General features: G+C 44.7%; 1 protein-coding gene across 1 annotated transcript in view; it reads right to left on the bottom strand.

Moving 5' to 3' along the window:
* Positions 1–19,697, bottom strand: part of GAS6 (growth arrest specific 6) — a 37,554-nt gene extending 17,857 nt beyond the window's left edge. The window contains exons 1-4 of the mRNA XM_052664742.1: positions 19,530–19,697; positions 19,211–19,377; positions 4,570–4,594; positions 3,726–3,788 (exon numbers count right to left, since the gene is read on the bottom strand). Coding sequence (XP_052520702.1) covers positions 3,726–3,788; positions 4,570–4,594; positions 19,211–19,377; positions 19,530–19,674 — 400 coding nt within the window. The 5' untranslated portion in view covers positions 19,675–19,697. The remainder of the gene's footprint in view (positions 1–3,725; positions 3,789–4,569; positions 4,595–19,210; positions 19,378–19,529) is intronic.
* Positions 19,698–20,029: the final 332 nt, after the last annotated feature.

The following is a 20,029-nucleotide window of genomic DNA, read 5'->3' as shown; positions in this document are numbered from 1 at the left end:
TCACCACTGTGCCCATGGGCCTTTAGGACTTCTGGGCTGTGTTTTGGCCAGCTGTTAGGTGCTATGTTAGGCAGAAAAATAAGGTAAGAGAGTAAGCACTAGGTTTGGACTGTGTTCGTGTTATATTTGCCAGGAAAAAAATGTCAAATTCTTACCATGGGCTGCACTGCATATTCTTCATTAATGCAACCCCCAGTGGACAGCCCAATCTACTCTAAACTCTGCACACTAGACAGAATTACCTGAAGGCTGAAGTTAGCCACACATTACTGTTGCAGTTTATCCAGGTTACTGTGGAGAACTGATTTCTTATTTGCTCTCCATTCTTCATTTATCACAATGCGCAATATAAAAGTGTTTGCCATTTATTTCTCTGTAGGGCATTTAACTCAGTTTTATGATTTCACCCACCTCTATCAAAACACAGCTCCAGCCACTCCCTCCCTTCAAGTTCTGCTCCTCTGTAACTAGCACAGCTTCAGTTCCTAGCCGGGGGAAACTTCACTGAGCAGATAAGAACTCATCCTGAGCCTCAGCAAAATGCTCTACAGAGGACAAGGGAGGAGAGAACCAGAGGGCTGTTCCAGGATGGAATGTGACTAGAATCCTGCCAAATAATCGTGTATTTTCAGTATTTCATCTTGATGCTCAGAAACTAGAGCCTGAGTAACCCTACAGGAAAAGCATACAAACCCAACCTGTAAGAGCCTCACAGAAACAATTATCTCCTCAGCACAAACAAGGCCGCATTACTTCTCTTCCCCACCACTCTAGCTTTGCAGAGTTGAGGCAAAGCCACCGATAAGACAGAAGATGTGCCACACAAAATACAGCACAGTCATGTGGGCTGCCTCCAGCATGTGCCCATCAGAATATTCCAGGTAAAACCCTGCCCAGAAACACACCACCAGAGGTAGTGGTTAAGGTGGGGATGAGCCATCACAAAGCAGCTCCTTTTCTTGAGCAGATCAGAATTTGTAAATAGAACAGTTTACAGATGGTAAGCCAAGTCTTTTTGAAGCAGAACTAACCAACCTTCCCAGACATGGCAATGTTCTCAGTCACCTGTACTGGTAGCCAATACAGATCAACAGGGCTATGTTGAAGCCTTGTGCTTCAACAATTTCCCTCAAACTTGATTCTCCTGTGTCTTGCAGACCCAGATGGAAATAATACTGTATAATAATAAAATACTTATATCCCATCAAAAATATGCTGACAATCTGCTCGTCTTCTCATGAGCATCTGAAAACACAAGACAGTCCTGTGCACTCCTCGTGGCTTCACAGCTGTGTAATTCCACCAACTTCACTGAAGTTGATTTACACCAGTGTAGAAGAAAAAAGAGCTCTTGTTCCCATTAATTTACACATCAGACTTCAGTAAAAGTATTAAAAGTAATAAATAAGTGACACTTTTTGTGTGCTTTCGTCTATGTCTGATGGCACATATATATCCCATAATTGCAGACAGAGAACAATGTTGTTTCAATTTCTCAAGTACATATGGTAACATGACTTTACCTAAGTACAGCCATTGCTGCTTCCAGCTCATAAGTCTGAGTTCTGAACTTGTATTTTGATATAAATAAATGGTACAAATTAAAACGTCATTTGGAAAATGCTAGGTTTTGAAGATTACAACACTCAACGCATAACAAAAACCTTATTGTTTTTTTAAGGTCAGATGTGACTTGGGTTTCCAAAAAATCTTGTAGCATTTTCCAAACTCTTGCAGAATCAAATCCCTAAATCCTAGCTGACCCATAATACCTTCTTTTAGAAAAAAAAAATTCCATCTCAGCAGATCAGAATATTGGTATCTATGTGTAAAGCAAATATCTATATGTGAAGCAAGCGTCTAAGTTCTGATTGCAGTCAGTGGAGAACTAGTCAGTACTGTGGAGTCCATAAACTGATTTGGCTCACCCTAGAGCAGACACAATTTGGTCAGTGGCATCACTGTACAGCCACTGAACAGAGACTTACTCTCCACTGACTACAACAGGACCTACACAGCCATAGGCTGGAAACACCTGCAGCTACCTGTCTGAACCTGGAGCTGAACCCTACCTGCAGCCCCAATCTAAAGATCCTATGAAAGAGAATATTCATACACCCCCGTAAGCTGCCTATTCACTACCACAATTAAAATGCGTACCTTATTTCTAGCATAAACTAGTCACATTCCAACTGTTGGGTTATGCAGTGTCCTTGCATGTCAGATTAAAAGAGCCTTCTACTACCTTGTTTTGAGAAGAGGAGACTGTTAAGAAACATTGTATTTAAATGTGTCTTGCAGGCACTAACCCTGGAGAGCTACATAGCCTTTTGGCAGCATCTAGGAAAAGTAAGACATGCTGGAATCAGCTAAGCACAAGGTCTGTCATTTTTCCAAGCACATTTCAGGCTCCTTTTCCTGTGAATTAACAATGGCTAGCCAAAACTCAGCCACTTAAAAATATTTTAGTATTTTAATGGGGGAAAACATTGTCATTTTATTGCCAAACCACCGCATCTCCAGTGGACTGAATCCCTAAAAACAATTACTCAGTTCTCATTTTTTCAGAACACAGAAAACACCCTCACCCTTCAGACTTCTGTCTCTGAAGCACGGATCGGCTATTCAGAACCAGTGTTTCCAGCTGATGCCACCATTTGCAGCAGCAGCTCCCACCTCCCTGGCGTGCTATGCACAAGAGCAAAGGGGAAGCACCCAGCCTCATATCCCACACTAAATTAGTCTGCACAGCACACAGGTACCACAGGCCTGAGAGTTCCCATTCTGTTGGCTCCAACTTCTGCAACTGATACACAAGGGCATTACATGACGATAAGTCTAGACACACCACTAACTCTGGAATTCACTCTTCAGAAAAGAGCTCTTGTAAACATGAAAGCTTGACAAAATCCTGATGCTGCTTTGGTAGCACTGGTATGAACACAAGATTGACGCAGCTTGGTCACAGTAAAAAACTGAACCGCAGGGACAAAAATGAAAATAAATACATGTGTGCACATTTTTCTCACCATTTTTACTGATCTACTTCCACAGGAATTAAGAATCTTTAAGAGAATATTTACATGGTATCCTTAGTGCTGCTAAGCTCAAGAGGGAACTGGAAAGGTCTCATAAGTTTCTGAAACACCAATCTCCAGTGCTAGCAATGAGCAAATACCTCTCTCCCTTCTATACAGATATCAAATTGACTTCCAAATTGATTTGAAATTTTAAAGGCTGTAAAACCTACAGCATAATCACGTGATGAGCGCAAAGGACCTCCTACTCAAAGCTGTCAAAAGTCTGACATAAGACTGGGTTTGACTGTAAGCTTTTTTAAGGCTACTTATCAGGGGAAAGCCAAAGTAAGTATTCAAAAGGAAACTAAAGGACAAGCATGGAATACAACCTTATGGTAAATCTTACTACTTGTTCCTCTTGATTTTCAGTTCATTCAGACATCAGGTAACTGGTAGGAAATAAATGTCCTCCATCATAAAATATCAAACCACTGAGTGATGTGTGAGAAAAGGCAAAAGGTTCTAAAAGTGACAAAGCCTTGTTCTGTTGCTCAGATTAGACAATCAGTACAGGAGGTCAAGCATAGAAAATAGGAAGAACAGTACTAAAATACTAGTTAAAAATGTAGGTAACTGGCCTGGTTTCATCATTTCAGGGAGCACAAGAGAACATTTAACTACAGTACACAAAACAAAAATGCTTACTATGTACGCATGTAAGGAAATCTGGACTTCTTGTATACGGCGACCCATATTTGTGAATACAATCTGAAGAAGAGAAAATGAAATTGAAATTATTACAGTGATTAAGTGGCAGCTGTTCAAAGCATGTAAAAAGACAGCTAGCCTGTTGATGTTTCATTAAGCAAGGTTTTGGAGGGTGGATGCAAAACCTATGCAATAGTATAATCTCCCAGATGTCTTAGACTTCTTAAGTTCATAAACATTTTTTAGCTTTGACGTAGAGTTATAAGCCATCTGAACAGAGTGATCATTTCACCAGACGATACTATATTCGAAATGCATTTTAGTAGCTACTAAAATCTGGCCAAGTAAATCTCTTTTGAATCTAAAAGGCATATGCAGTTTTCTCAAATTGGAATTGGAGAAAGTTGGAATTTATGATTTTAAGTGCTACAGGTTAAACACAAATAGAAAGCAGTACGGTGGCACAACGATGATACAGGCAGTAGAAAAAAGCCAGTGGACCAATCAGTAAAATTTTAAAATACGGAGATTAATTAATAGCTAAGATAATTTAAAAGGGATGAAAGTGAAAGACTAAATTATTTACCAGCTCTAGAGGCTATAAATAATAAATGCAACATCAACATTTTAACACACAAAATACACACAATCTATGCAAATATATAAGTTTTAAAAAAGCCCTTAAAATCACATACGAATGTAGAGTCAGTCTTAAAATTAGAAACCCATGCTTATTGCAGCCTGGTTTCCACTGCTTTCCTTAGAAAAGCTTCAGCTGTGACACACTCCAGTGCTAGGCATCACGTATCAACGAGGTAACAACATAAAAGCTGCGACTCACCCAAGTATTTCGGGTAAAAATATTCCTGTAGGAGGAAAAAAAAAAAAAGCAAAGAATTATTGAATGATACTTGCTTTTATTGTCATTCTATTAGTGTTTAACAGCTGCTATTAGTTTGGTGGTCTTGCACAGCAGTTGTTAAACAAGATCCAAACATAAACATCCTCATTTCCTTCATTCAGAGCCAGAAGAAACACATGGTCATAGATGCGTTCTGTCTCACAAGGATAGTGAGGAACATCTGCATGGTTGGACAGCTGATCTGCCAATGGTAGTGACTGGGCATTAAGCCACCTTATCACTATCTCAGTGGCAAAGTTGCTCACTGTAAGGTACAGAGAGGAAGACGATCTATGGATGAAAACCAGAGGGCAGGTACGGAACTGCTTAGTCACCCTGTGCCTCCTCAGAGTCCTCTGCTGACTCAGAGCACATGACACAGTAGCCACAAAAATAAAAAGAGTACTTATTGCTTTTCTAACAGTGAATATCCTACAACTCCTAGTCAGGTTGGGGGTTAGAGAAAGGTCCTGCACCATACGGCGGTGGCCACGGAACAGGCTGCCTAGGGCAACTGGCACTGAGTGTTGGATTTCAAGGAGTGTTTGAACATCACTCTCAGATATATGGTCTGAATGTTGGGTAATGCTGTGTGGACTCAGGAGCTGGACTCAGTGATCCTTGTGGGACCCTTCCAACTTGAGATATTCTGTGATCACAGCTGCTCATTTAGGAGAGGTCCAAATGTATCTCAGAAGTTTTTAATACGGGCAAAAAATGCCTAGAAACGACTTCCTTTGAACTACAACTAGACTGCCAAAGGCTCTCCCACTTTTCTGGCAGTATATGGCCACATGTCATCACTCCCTACTTTGTGTCAGCAAAGTGCAGCCACATGGCAAGACCAGCACTTTGCTGATCTGACCTTGTGCATTGAAAATACTCAGCCTGATGAGACCTTGCTAGCTGCATGATTGCTTGCACCAACACAGTGAAGCAGGAAAATGCAGCTGGGTTACATGAAGGGTAGGAAACTGGTCAAAGCAGATTGTTTAACTGCATTCTTAAAAAAATGTAAAAACTCATCACTTTGGAACAAGTAACTTTCCAACTTCATACTGTATTTTGTGATGTCTATATAAGTCACTAGTTTGAGAACTGTTGATGTTGTAAATGAGGCATGCGATTGAAGGAAAACTCATGAATCATATGTGTTTAACTTTTCTGGTTAAATTAAATTAAGCTATTTCTCGGCTAACTAAGAAACTGTACTCATACTGTAATTCTCTTTTACACAACGTAAGCAATTTCAGTATCACACTGTATTTACAGAGAGATTGGGACAGCAAATGTCATATATTCTACAAAATTAATTTGGACCATGCAATGTGCAAGATTGGAAACTACACATTTTATTTTCTCCTCTTACTACAGATCTTTGGATAAGATCATGCATATACACAAATGTGTATGAAGAACACTGACAGGCACACACTGTGATTCAGTTTGACCTGGACTGTCTAATGCAATCAATTATATGTCAAGGTCATATAAACAAAGAGTTTTTCACTGCTGTCATCCTCCAGAAAATAATCAATCATTTCTGGAAAATATGCTCCAGTTACTGAAATGTGCCATGTAAATAAACAGTCTAAATCATGAAAGCCTCAACAAAGAAGCAGCAGAAGCAGCCCACACTTAATCTAATTTCCAATTCCAATATTAAGGTAATAGACTTAGCATCCTTTGAGGCAGATCTTTGTAATACCTCTTTGGGTTAAGAAACTGAGCGAGCAGAACTCAGTACATTTCCCAATCTTTTTTTTTTTTTTTTTTTTTTTTTTTTTTTGAGGCTTAGGTTTGGAAAAGACAAGTTAAAAAATAAAGTCAAAACAAAAGTACATCTACACAGTCTAAATATTGGGATTATTCAGATGAGCATCCAACTCAGCTATAGCCACAAACTGAACTTCAGCCAGCACTCAAAGAGAAAAAGATAGCTGCAAGTGATGAAATATACCACATATATATTTATTATTTCCCCTTCATTCAATATTCACACAAAAATGTGCAGATGTATTTCACCACCACCACTAGAATAATCCAGACACTGGCAAGAACTATTTTTCTGCACTCACAGGACAAGAATTAGGGGCCTTCATATTGCATGGCTGCCTGCTTAACTGCTTGAAATCAGCAAAAGCAAAGGTGTAAAACAAACAAAAAACAAAAACACCCCCAACAAAACAGAAAACCAAACTTATTAGAAGTTTGTCCAGTCAAAGATTCATCTTGTGTCTAACTTGCACAGGACAGCCAGACATGCATTGTTTCCAGTGTGAGTGTGCAATTCTGTAATGCCTTCTCAGATTTCTGTAATGTTTTACTGACCATGAGCATGGAGGGAGATGAAATCCCTCAGCCATGTACAGATCATGTCTCTGACAGAAGTCTCAGACTCATTTTCCTTCCACCAGAAGAGTTCAGCTCTATTTTGAGGGTGCAAGAAAAATGGAGAACACTCAATTCTACAACGCCGTGTCAGACTTCAGTGCTGTAATGTCTTAATGACCCGCAGTTGAGGAAGATGAAATCTTTCGGTCCTATATACATCACATCCCTAACAGAAGTCTCAGATTCATTGTCCCTCCACCAGAAGTCTTCAGTTCTGTTTCTGGGATCCAACAAGAATGTCAGGAGAAATGCTCTGAGGCTTGTTAGTAAGAAGATTCCTTGCTGCTGTTTTGCTGATTTCTCAACTAGTCACTTTAAACTTGGGGCTCACCAACATCTCACTACCCAGAAAGCCCCTCAGGATTCCCAAGATCCAAAGGCAGGTTAGTTAATTCTGACCACTGTGGCTTCTGTATAGATGCTGACTTCACTGTCAGGTGGTAACATCACAGCGCATACACGAGAAAGACAGAGGTGCTCCAGCCAAGGCTTCGGAAGAGCACCAACCTTCAAAAGAGACCAACCCTCACAAGAGATGGTTTTACAACTCTGCCCCTGACAAGTCCACCAAAATGTACTCCCAATCCTGCCTCTTGTGACCCCTCTCTCTGCCTGGTTCCCACCTGTCAACCAGTGTTAACGTATGCCATCTGCCCCCAGCGGTACAACTCAGCACAGCTCTCAGGTAGAGAGGGAGAAACAGGGGATAGACAAGCAATTGCTTTGTGTCTGTAGGCCTCCGCCCTTCCAGCCACATACACGGCAGTACGCCCATCCTCCAGACAGGTTCTTGCAGGCTGGTTGCAGTTCAGCTCAAGAGGCCTTTTCTTTGCAGAGATTTAAGCACTACTCCCTCACCCTTGCCATACAAACATACGCATGGTATAGAAACACTTTTTGATGCAGTAAAGTCAATTATGGATTCCAGCATCCAACAGTAGTGCAAGACTTAGGCAATTCACAGAATCACAGAATGGCCCAGGTTGGAAGAGACCTCAAGGATCATGAATCTCCAACCTCCCCACCACATGCAGGGCCACCAATCTCCACATTTAATATTAGACCAGGCTGCCCAGGGCCCCATCCAACCTGGCCTTGAACACCTCCAAGGACGGGGCATCCACAGCCTCTCTGGGCAGCCTGTTCCGGCACCTCACCACCCTCTCTGTAAAGAACTTCCCCCTGACATCCAACCTAAATCTTCCCTCCCTCAACTTCAAACCATTTCCCCTTGTCCTGCTGTTATCTATCCTTTCAAAGAGTTGACTCCCCTCCTGTTTGTAGGCTCCCTTTAGGTACTGAAAGGCTGCAATGAGGTCACTCCACAGCCTTCTTTTCTCCAGGCTGAACAAGCCCAGCTCCCTCAGCCTGTCTTCATAGGAGAGGTGTTCTTGCCTCCTGATCATCTTTGTTGCCCTCCTCTGGACCCTCTCCATCAGCTCTCTGTCTTTCTTGTACTGGGGGCTCCAGACCTGGACACAGTACTTCAGATGGGGACTCACAAGGGCACTGCAGGGCTGTGGGGTTAACTGGGCAGAAGTACCATTGTCGACTTCCCTGCAAAAGGAAACTTGCAATGTTCCTATGCTCACAACCTCTTTTCAACTCCACAGCCAAGCTCTTGCTTAGTGCTAGGATCCAGAAGTTAATAAAATTATACAGGGCATCGAATTGTCCTGCTACTTTTTTAGAGACAATGGAAGAACACCAAATCAGAACAGCCCTTCCATGAGTCACTGTGTATAAATAACCCTTCTGCAAACATAACAATAACCATGTCTACACCAGGAAAATGTTCTCACTATTGCTTAAAGTAATCGGCAGCACTGAGAACCTGAGCCAGAAGGGTCTGCCAGCTGCTTCTGTTTACTTTGAGCACCAGGTCAAGTAATCCTGATCAGCACTGAACCCAACCAACCCCATGTCTGAGACGCGACAGCAACAGATGAAAATCTAGAGCAGGACTTCAATACTGCCATCACTGAGGGATCTCACTGACTTGCATAAGCAGTGGCAATTTCTGAAAAACAGTTTCTTAGTGCAGGCAGGCTACTGTCACTGGCAGCTTCCAGGTTGCTAAGATTACAAAGAATAAAGCAAACAAAAGCTATACCAAATTCAGACACTGCAGAGCAGCATGAAAGGGCACAAGTCCAATTAACTTTGCCTTCACAGTTCTGCTTATAAGATAAAATTTGCCTTCAGAAATAAAATACAGAATAAAAAGCCCGTATCAGAACACAGCTCTGCCTGTCAGCAAAAAAAAACCTGTCTTCGGCACAACTGATGTTTCTGTAGGGCTCTATTTGCTGAGTAACAGACAAGCTTGTCATCTGCTGCCTCAGCACAGCGACAACTCCCACATCATGCCCTTTTCTCATCTCCATCTAGTGACTCCTTTTTTCTCCTTTCAGGACTGTCTGCCTGGGGCACGGTATGACCTCCTTGTTTATAAATACACTTCATGTTTCCACTCCACAGGCCTGCAGAGCAATGGCACTGCTAACCATAATTGGCTGCAAGTTACTGTTTGACTTGGGTGTGCATTCACAACAACCGTTGTTTAACTGTGCAGCTTGGGAATGCAAATTTCATTAATGCTGAAGAGCACTCTGCACTGCTTTTTAAACTGGGCCCTAGGCTCATGCTGATTGACTGGTCTCCCTCCCATACTGTGTAATTGAACAGTCCTACAATTCAGATCGTTATCTCAATAGAAACTACAGGCATAGAAGTTAAGCTTCAGTCAATGCCATTAGACTTGCAAAATCTTTTCTCCTCTGAGGAGCTCTATGCTCAGCCAGTTTTCTTCCTATCTTGCTCTGGAACAACGTGCATTCTCCGTGCAAAGAGCAAACTCCTCTCAATCTGGCAAGAGAGGGCTTATAACACTGGCAGTTGTGGTTCAATTGTCAATTACAGACTTCAAGCAAATTCAGGGAAACTGGATCTGACAAAACACCTCACGTAAGTAAAAAACCATCTCCACTTCACATCCTATATTGTGTCACTGCTCTCCTGTTATTTAAGTCATATTTAAAATGGAAGAGATTATACATCCCAGTGAATGTAGCTTAAATGCTTGTGATCTCTCCTACAAGTTCTGCAGTATTTCATCCACTGAGGACAAAATTGTACTTTTACCCTTTATTGTACTCTAGCGATACTGCAAGTTGTTTCTTAGGATTCTGCTTATGTGCAGCTCACAGCAGCAATGTTTGGTCACTTTAAGGCACCACCACATTCTGCCACAGCGTGGATAGGCAAGCAGGAATGGGGTAGTACATCTGAGACAACGCCAGACCCTTGTGACAGAATCCGACTTTACACTTCCCTGTTCATAACTTTAATAACTAAGTAACTTTTGCATTTTTGTTCCTGCCCCACACATTTTCTGGAACTGAGCTAGGACTTGCTGTTCCAGGAGGCAGCCAAATGCAGCAGCAGCTTTCCAGATGCACGTGAATTTGTATAGTACAACCATGACAGGTTCTCCTTTTATCTCTTTATACACTCCACTGGCCAGTAGCGTAAAATGATGCAAAGCAAAGAGAACAGCAACACTCGCCTCTTTTCCTGGGTATCCACCTTGTTTTGCAACTTTACTCTTCCTCTTGGTTCCATTACTCAAAGGAACAGGAAGAAAACTCCACACGACAGATACAGAAACTTCCCAACAGACGTTGTGCATGCATGAAGAGCCTCTAGAACAGCAAGTCACAACAAAATAGTGATGAAGGTACAAATATGGAAGGCAGACCTGCCGAAGAACTTCAGTCTCGTTCTCCATAGCGTGGTTCTTCATTCATTACTTCAACAGCATGTGCTGTGAGGATCTTTTTGCTTCTTCTCAGCACATGGCCTTCCCTTCCTGAAAATACGCTATCCTTTCTAGGATGATGGTACAGCCTTTCGTGGGGCTAGTAGAACCAACCCAGACACAAAATGATCCTTTTTCCTTCCAGATTACTTTTCTTCAGATCAGTTCCTTTAATTAGTCCATTCAGTCACACAAGCTGCTGTGCAGGGAGGGTGAACAGAATGGGCAAAGGCAATGGGCTTAAAAACCAGCTAGATCAGTTGAGCTGTAAATGCAAAGTTGCTGAAAAGTAACGTGAGTTACTTTTCAGGAGGAGAAGTGAATTGAGAGAATCCCAGCCCATTCTTTGCCACTGGTTCTGCTTTCAAATTGCCACAGTTTGGGTCATTTAGCAGTTGCTGAATTACTTTACCATGAAATGAACTATGAGTTAATGAACATTTTTAATGCTGCTTTTGTAGCTGTGTTGCCACAAGACATCCCCTCTTCCCAACCCAGTTCCCAACCCAGCCTCCAGAGCAGCCATGCTGCCCACATCTCCCTTGCTATATCCCTTCTCTAAATCTCTGGTGCTGGCTCCATCCTTGTTCTTCGCATCTACTGGAAAGTAATTGCTTGAAATCCATTAAGTTGATCTCGAGTTTGGAGTGCACATGAACCACAACTGCCAATTTATACACATTCAGTGTTTTCCATACCTGATTCTCAAGCATCTGTACTAACACAGTCTGTATTACTTGCCAGTAGGCTATTCTTCTTTTTTTTTTTTAATTTAGAAAGAAAACAAAATGAACCCATAACCACAACACTGCTTTCTTCATTTATTTAAGTGGCTTTCTTCCCCTCTCATTAAAACCTACCGTATTCTGCTAAAAAAAAACCCTCCAAATTAACCTAACATTATCTGTTTTTTCCATTATCCTCCTCCTTGCCCCAAATCTATATAATCCCTGCTTCAATTTGCTGTTCTCAGTGCCTTTTTCCATTCTAGCTTTAAATAACCCCTTGGTGCAATATCAGCCACTTTTGTTCTCTCTCCCTAGCTCCTCGCCTTATGGTTTACTGAAAAGTAGAACCATGATGGGCTGCATCAGTATTTCCAGCTCTATTCTGAAAACCTGGGCTTAATTCACACAAGTGGAAACAGTTGAGGACCAGGCAGGCCTGACTCCTGCAGAGTTGATGGAAGTTTGTCTGCTTTGACCAGCAGCAAACCTGGCTCACCCTTCTCAGTGATCTCTGATAATGCAGCATGTAGCTAATGAAAGGAACAAGCTACCTTCTAGGGCAGGCTTGAGTATTTCTGTCATCCCTCCTGCTACTACAGTCCACTACCTTAAGCAGACGGCAGTCCATACTGCCAAGTATATAGACTCATACTGCACCACTGTCCCCATCAAGACCAAGCAGACCTACTAGAGTTTGGTGCAATTCTCTTCCATCCTAAAAGAAAGAAAGGGAAGGGAGAACCTGGTGAACATTCAGATCTCACCACAACAGGGAGCTGGGATTCTTCATGTCACTGTAGCGTAAAGCTCAACTGTCAAAATTCTTAACTTCCTTCTGTCCTTCAAGACATTTCTGCACAAAAGTCTAGATCTCCTCCTATTTTCTTTCTTGAAATCTATTAAGCAGGTAGCACTGTGCCTGGGAAGCCATTCTTCCATATATCAAATCCAAGCATGTCAACTGCAGCGAGAAGTTGTCTGGTAACTGTCTCCCTTTCTTAGATAAATTCTGTTCTGTAAGAACAAATATAAAAATTTATACTGGTTATAAATCCAGCTCTTCTTGAGCACTGCCAAAATGCCATAGCAAATTGATGCACTGAGAAGAATTTTCTCTGCAAATAAAATCAGACTTTTGCCTGGATCTAGAGAGGAATATTCTACACAGGAATGATGACATATCTATTACTGAATTATTCAAAGAAGCCTTACTCTGCTTAACTTTCCTACTTAATTCTTGTCCTACATGCCTTCATACTTTTGCTATTAGTATTTACAAATGTGCATCTATTTTGATATTCTTAGAAATAAATATTATCTGCCACTCATTCTTCCTAAAAGACCGAGTGAAGTTTGGACTCTAGCACATGCAAGCACATCTATGTTACTGTGACCATGTTATGTAACAGGGCAAATACAGAAATAAAAACAATGACTCAGCAACATTATGAAAACCTACAAACTGACTGCTATCATACCCTACACATCGCTTCATCTGTATTTCAGATTCTTGCTAAACCCAGCCTAGAAGAAAGAATACTGGCATTGCTAGACGTTAGGATGTTAGGATCAGCAGTTTTCAAGCCATGAAATTAAAAGCGCCCCAAGTACCCTGGTGCAGTCACTGCTGACCTTGCTGTGAGCTGGGGCCAGGACAGGACCTCCCACTTACCTTCGAGCCCAAGTTATTCTGCAGTTCTGTGCCATGTGTATCCCTTCACAGAATCATTAAGTTGGAAAAGTCCACTAAGACCATTTAGTCCAACCCCAACCCATCTTCACCATGCCCACTAACAATGTTCCTCAGTGCTACTTCCACACATTTTTTTTTAACACCTCCGGGGACAGTGGCTCCACCATCTCCCTGTTGCAGCTCTTCAACAACAACAGCAGCAAACACGACAAGCAGTGACAAACAGATGTTGTACTGATGTGGTCCAAAATGTTGAGGCTTCACACCTTCACTGTGTTGAGCCTTTCTACACAGAGAAACTCCTTGCACAAGAAACCTGCTTTGCTGTATTTACTTTCCAAAGTTTCCAAGAACACCAGCAGCCACGTTACCTTTTGCCCTCAATTTTACATGCTTGGATAGCCACATTTTTAGAACAGGTCAACCAAATTCCAGAGCAGTTTATCAGTCAGTTAACAAGCTGTAGTACCTTGAATGCATACCAAGGTCAAATATTTCTGCAGCAAAGCTTTTTATAAGGCCTCATCAACATTTGAAATGAGATAACATTCTTATCTCCACATCCAAAATATTCTGCAACTTCACCATCCATCTTACTTTGCATATCTTTCCAATAGAATCCATTTACAAACATAATGCACTGCATTTTGGTTCACAACTCGAGGAATATGCTTTTCACCTTTATTTTGTCCCACCATATCATTTTTTCATTTTCCTGTTTGGTATCTGTAGCCTAACTGAAACTGTAACACAAAATCCTTCCTAGAATTCTTCAGTAACATCTAAGGATGTTATCACCAGCTCCATGAAAAAAAGGCTGCAAGATGCATTAACCTGGGCTCGCATTTGTTTTTACCATGTATAGTCATACAAACTGCACAGACCGAGTTTTGTTCTGCCTCCTAAAAAAACCTCACAATCTAAAAAAGTTTCAATTGATCTTCCTTCCTCCAGTCTGGGCAAGCTGATATTTATATTTTCCGTGACTTAAAAGACAAAAGCTGTGCCGGCCTGCAAATGGATGGCTTTTTGGCCCCACCTAATACGCTATTATTAGCAGTTGATGTAAGTAATGGCACATGTGGCAACACCCGCACACAGGTTTCAGGGAAAGCCAATGTTCTGCCGACTGCTTGCAGTTTCTTTGAAAAGCTGATCACTGAAACAATGAAGGCCTGATGTAGAACAAATGTGCTCTGTTGCAGTAACATGCAATTCCATTGCTGTTTACTGCCTCGTCCAGTTAATGGTCACCTTTCCATAACATTACTCTTGGCTGGATGTTTCCATTGCCTGAATCCATTGGCTGGGAAGCATCAAGGAAGCCACGTAACAGCCTTGCTCCATTTCATCTAAACATCTGGAGCTGTCTGACTGAACCATTTAATGTAATTTCACATCTCAGCTTTAAGTCGTAGGTCTCTGTGGTGGGTTGACCCTGGTAGGCAGCCAAGGACCATGCAGCCACCCATCTGGCCTGTCAGCAAAAGGACAGGGAGAAAGGAAAAGGAAGAGCAAAAGCAAGAAACCTTGCAGGTCAAGGTAAAAAGTGCTTAATAAGCAAAAGAGAAGTGGAAGAAGAGAGAGAAAGAAAACAAAGCAAGTTATGCAAAGGCAGCCACTCACCACCACCAGGCTGACTGATGTCCAGCCGGATGCCAAGCAAAAGATGTCCAACCAATCCCCATTCCTCTCCCCTTTTACTGCCAAGCATGTTGCTACACACCATGGAATGGCTCTTTGGTTGGTTTAGGTCACCAGCCTGGCCTCCTGCACACCCTCAGCCTGTTCACTGGGCTGGGAAAGGTGAGATGCAGAGCAAGCTCCGACTAATCACTAATGAACCTTCAACCATCATGGCTGCAAGACTGCCCACCAGCACAGAGAGCACCCATGGGGCTAGATTTATGCTGGAATTTTATGCCATAAAACTGGGGAGACGTGGACAGACCTGATAGTGTATACAAGCAATGCACAGATATGTTCCCTATGAATAAGCCCACATGGGGATCCCTGCAGGGCTAAGGAAGGCAAGAATCATAAAGGTTGGAAAAGAGCTCTCAGATCATCTAGTCCAACCACCAGTCCATTCCCACCATGTCCACTGACCATGTACCTCAATGCCACATCCCCACAGTTCTTGGACAACTCCAGGGACAGTGACTCCATCACCTCTCTGAGCAGCCTGTGCCAAGGTATCACTTCTCCTTCTGAGAAGAAATTTTTCCTAATATCCAACCTAAAGAAGTAAGTGGTGTGGCTTTTTCTTTCTGACATGACCTAAGCAGTTAGCCTCTGTGACCACATTCAGCCTTCAGAGACAAACATTTCAGCCTTCCAACATGCAAGAAATCATCAGCTGTCAACAGTAATCAGTACATTTCCCCAGTCACTAAGAAGTCTTCATTCTACCAAATATGCCAAAGTGTGGCAGCAGTTTCTGCAACTCACAAACTGCTAGTTCAACTGTTTGTTGAACAGTTCTCACCTTTCACAAGCCAGCTCTCTCTCAGCTAGCTTCCTTCTGTCAGCCAATAGGACTGGGTGTAAATGCAACACCAGGGAGATGGCAGCATAATTATTTCCACTATTAAAGAGATACCTCCTCTACCTCTGGTGTGTAGCAAGAAAATGTAACAAGATTATGGAAAGGCAGGTGAGGAAAATATTCTGCTCATCACATCCATAGGTGCTGCCAGAAGTCATCTATGCCTTACAAACAACTGGTGGCTTCAAGTGTTTGCAGTAGTAACAGCTCACATATATGACTCCAAGCTTTGTGCATCTGATGCCTTGTGCCATATGCTGGCTGAAAAAGATAGGGAAAGCCGTAAATCCACCTGATGGGAGGTGCCATGGCTGCTTCTCAGCCAAATTCAAGCAATGTGGCAGTGAGGAGCAAGGACACACTGCCCAGAGCAAGTAGATTCACAGCTCTTGGGAGCTCTGAGTCAGAACAGCAGCCAGGAAGTTTTACATGATAAAATAAAGTGGTTTGCTGTAGAATCACAGAATTGTAGGGATTGGAAGAGACATTTGGAAATCAAGTCCAACCCTTCTGCTAAAGCAGGTTCCCTACAGTAACAGGAAACATAGGAAAGCATCCAGGTGGGTTTTGAGTATTTCCAGAGGAGACTCCACAGCCTCTCTAGGCAGCCTGTTCTTGTGCTCTGTTACCTTCAAAGAAGCTGTTTCTCATGTTCAGATGGAATTGTGTTCCCGTTTGTGCCCCTTGCTCCTTGTCCTATCATTAGGCACCAACAGAAAGAGCCTGGATCCTCTTGACTCCTGCTCTTTAGATATTTATAAGATTTTCCCCATGCTGAACATCTCCAGGTCTCTCAGCCTTTCCTTGTATGGGAGATGCTCCAGGCCTCTAATCATCTTTATGGCCTCTCCAGTGGACTTTCTCCAGCAGTCTGCTGTCCTTCTTCAACTGAGGAGCCCAGAACTTGATACAGTGCTCCAGATGTGGCCTCACCATGGTGGAGGAGAGGGGGAGGATCACCTCCCTCAACCTGCTGGCCATGTTCTTTGTAATATACCCCAGGATCCCAATGGTCTTCTTGGCCACCAGGGCACACTGCTGGCTCATGGCCAACCTGCTGCCCACCAGCACATTCAGGTCCTTCGCTAGAGAGTTCTTTTCCAGCAGGTTAGCCCCCAACCTGGTCTGATGCATGCGGTTATTCCTCCCCAGGTGTAGGACTCTACACTTGCTCTTGTTGAACTTCTTTCAGTTCCTTTCCACTCAACTCTACAGCCTGTGCAGGTTTGGTTGAATTACAGCACAGCCTTCTGGTGCATTAGCCTCTCCCCTTGCTGAGGGTGCACTCTATCATTTTATCCAGGTCACTGACAAAGCATGTGTGAAATCAGCAAGGGGACACAGCTCCTTAGCAGGAGCTCATTCAGCCTCAGTGGTATTTCTTCAGAGGTTTCCCAAACTAGCCTTAACAGCAGTAATAAAGAGAACACCAAAAAAAAAAATTGAAATACTTTGCACTACTGAACATGCCTAAATGATGTGATTGGCTCTTATGCTGCACACTGAAAGAATTTAAACTCAAATGATTTCACTCTTTTCATTAGCAAGGCAACGTAGGGAGAACCCTATGTTTTTTTCAGTACCCAGTATAAGTACAAAATATTGATTCAAACACATCTACAGAGCCCACCACCCATAGCAGATAGCAGAGCTGCTCACCTTGGGTTACCTCACTACAAATTCCATTTGCAAGATTCCTCTTGCACTCACTGCTCTGTAGTGAATACTTATTCTAAGCTTGTGGATATCAACTGGGATATTGAAAAAGCAGTGCAAGCCACTCTCCTAAACTGGATATTATAGAGAATCACAAGGCTTGTCCTGGTTGGCCAGGACCTAAAGAGATCACTGACTCCAACCCTCCTGGTAAAGCAGGATCCTTACAGAAGGTTGCACAGGTAGGTATCTGGCTGGGTCTTAAACATCCCCACAGGAGACTCCACAACTTCTCTGGGCAACCTGTTCCAGCACTCCATCACCGTTAGCATAAAGCAGGTCTTCCACATATTTGTACAGAACTTCCTACGTTCAAGTTTTAGGGCATTGCTCCTTGTCCTATTGCTACAAACCACCAAAAAGAGCCTGACCTCATCTGTTTGCATCCCACCTCCCTTCAGATATTTACAAACATTAATCAGATCCCTTCCCTCAGTCTTCTTCTCCCCAGGCAGAACAGACACAGGTTATTCAGCCTTTCCTCATACAGGAGATGCTCCAGGCCCTTTATGATCTTTGTGGGCCTCTGCTGGACTCCTTCTGGGAAGTCTCTGTCTTTTTTGAATTGGGAAGCCCAGAACCGGATGCAGTGTTCTCAACGTGGCCTTGCCAGAGCAGAGAGGGAGGATCACCTCTCTCAACCCCCTGGCCCTGCTCTTTTTAATGCACCCCAGCTGCAGGCAGAAGCTGCCGATGAGATGCACATAGAAATGGTGCACAACTAAACACTGCCTGGGCAGCAGCTCTGTATTAAGCTCTAAATTAAAACTTGGCAGAAAGCAAAGCCAACCTCTCTGCTGCCCTTAAAGCTGCTTTGTAACAACAGCCAGTGCCTGACAGAGCGCACATGTCAAGGCTTGTCCCAAGGAGATGCAGAACAGCTCCTCCGTCCCTCCCTCGCCTCTGGTGCATGTGCTGTGTACAAACACACCTACACATGCACACGCATACACGCTCCCTATCTCCTCGAAGCACCGAGCTATTAACTGGAACACACTGTGCAGTGCGGGCCTGAGAAAAACACCTCCTGCTGCTACTGGGTGCCAGATCAGCTCTGAAACAGGAGCGGCTGCTTCCAAGCAGCATGGAGAGGAAGGAATGGGGGGCAGGCGAGCCAAGCTCTGTAAAGCAGCACAGCCGCATGCACACGTTGTGCAGTGAGAGGATGGCAGATGTGACAGCCTGCAACAGGGAGCCCAACAAGGTCAGCCTTTCATGCTGGTTGCTTCTAGCCGCACCTGGATGGGAGAGTGTAGCAGCAATAGGGGCCGACAGGCGCGCCTCCATAGTGACAGCTCCTGAACTTGCCTGCTCCGAAACGCTCACCCAGCTGAAGCTGACCAGGGAGTGTCAGCGTGTGTTCATCAGAAACCTCAGCTCTGCCTCCCCACTGGGCGAGGTGCCCTCAGCACAGCCGGCGGGAGGGCAGCGAGGAGTCCGGGAGGCACCGCGTCACCTTGCAGTGCTCTCGCGGCAGGGCGGCGCGGTGCCCTTCCCTGAGCCAGCATCCTGCCGGCACGCCCTGCCCAAGTACCCGCAGCATCCTCCTCACAAGGGCACTTCCAGCGGCCCCGGCAATGGGTGCTGGCTGTGCCACGGGGCTCCCAGCCACTTCCCAGCGCTTCGTCCTCCTCCCACTGCATCCCCACCGGGAGGAGACCCGCCACCTGCGCGTTCCTTACCGTTTCGGGGTCGTTCTCGAACACCTCCCGGGCCTCCTCTTTGCTGCAGTGCTCCTCCACGCACTCTCTCTCCAGGTGCCCTTGCTTAGTCTCTTCGAAGATCTGGTAGGCTCGCCGCTGCCTCTGCCGCAGGAACTGGGCAGCCTCCGGGGCGCGCAGCAGCACGGCTGGGCCAGACGGCGGGAGGAAGAAGGGCAGAGGCAGCGATGAGCGGCCGAGCTCGGTAGCGGCGCAGCCCCGCGCCCGGCCGCCCCCCGCCGCCGCTTCCCATGGAGATGCCGCGCCCGGCGCCGGGTTCCCGGTCCGGTTCGGTACTCACCCTGCGAGCAGTCCGCCGCCAGCAGCGCCAGCAGCAGGGCGGCCCCGAGGGGCTGCGGCATGGTGCGGCGGAGCGGAGCGGAGCGACGCGGGGCGGGCGTGGAACGAGGAGCCTGCCGAGCCCGCCGGGGGAGCCGCTCGCCCATCCCATCCAATGGCTCCCGGCCGCCGCGGGCGGGACACACCTCGCGGCGCAGCACCGGGCTCGGCCTCACGCCCCCTGCCCGCCCCCAGCCGCCCACCTGCCTGCGGGGCTGCCCCCGCCTGGGGCGGGCCGCGTGACCGCGCAGCTCTGCGGGAAAGGGCTTCTGCCCCGCGTCCCGGCGTGTTTTGTTCGCCGCTGATGTTGCAGTTTTACAATCAGCTCCTAAAGGAAGAGGTTGACACGATCCATACCGCTATGTAATTCACCGCTATGCTAACCACTCTCCATCCACAGTTACAGGGCACACATCCTGTGTAGAAAACCTACTGCAAAGGGCTGGCCTGGATGATCTCCAG

This window comes from Tympanuchus pallidicinctus, unplaced genomic scaffold (genome assembly GCF_026119805.1).
Source record: "Tympanuchus pallidicinctus isolate F22 unplaced genomic scaffold, pur_lepc_1.0 scaffold6, whole genome shotgun sequence".
Taxonomy (NCBI): Eukaryota; Metazoa; Chordata; class Aves; order Galliformes; family Phasianidae; genus Tympanuchus; species Tympanuchus pallidicinctus.
The sequence above is the reverse complement of the archived record's forward strand: the minus strand, read 5'-3'. Positions and strand labels throughout refer to the sequence as shown.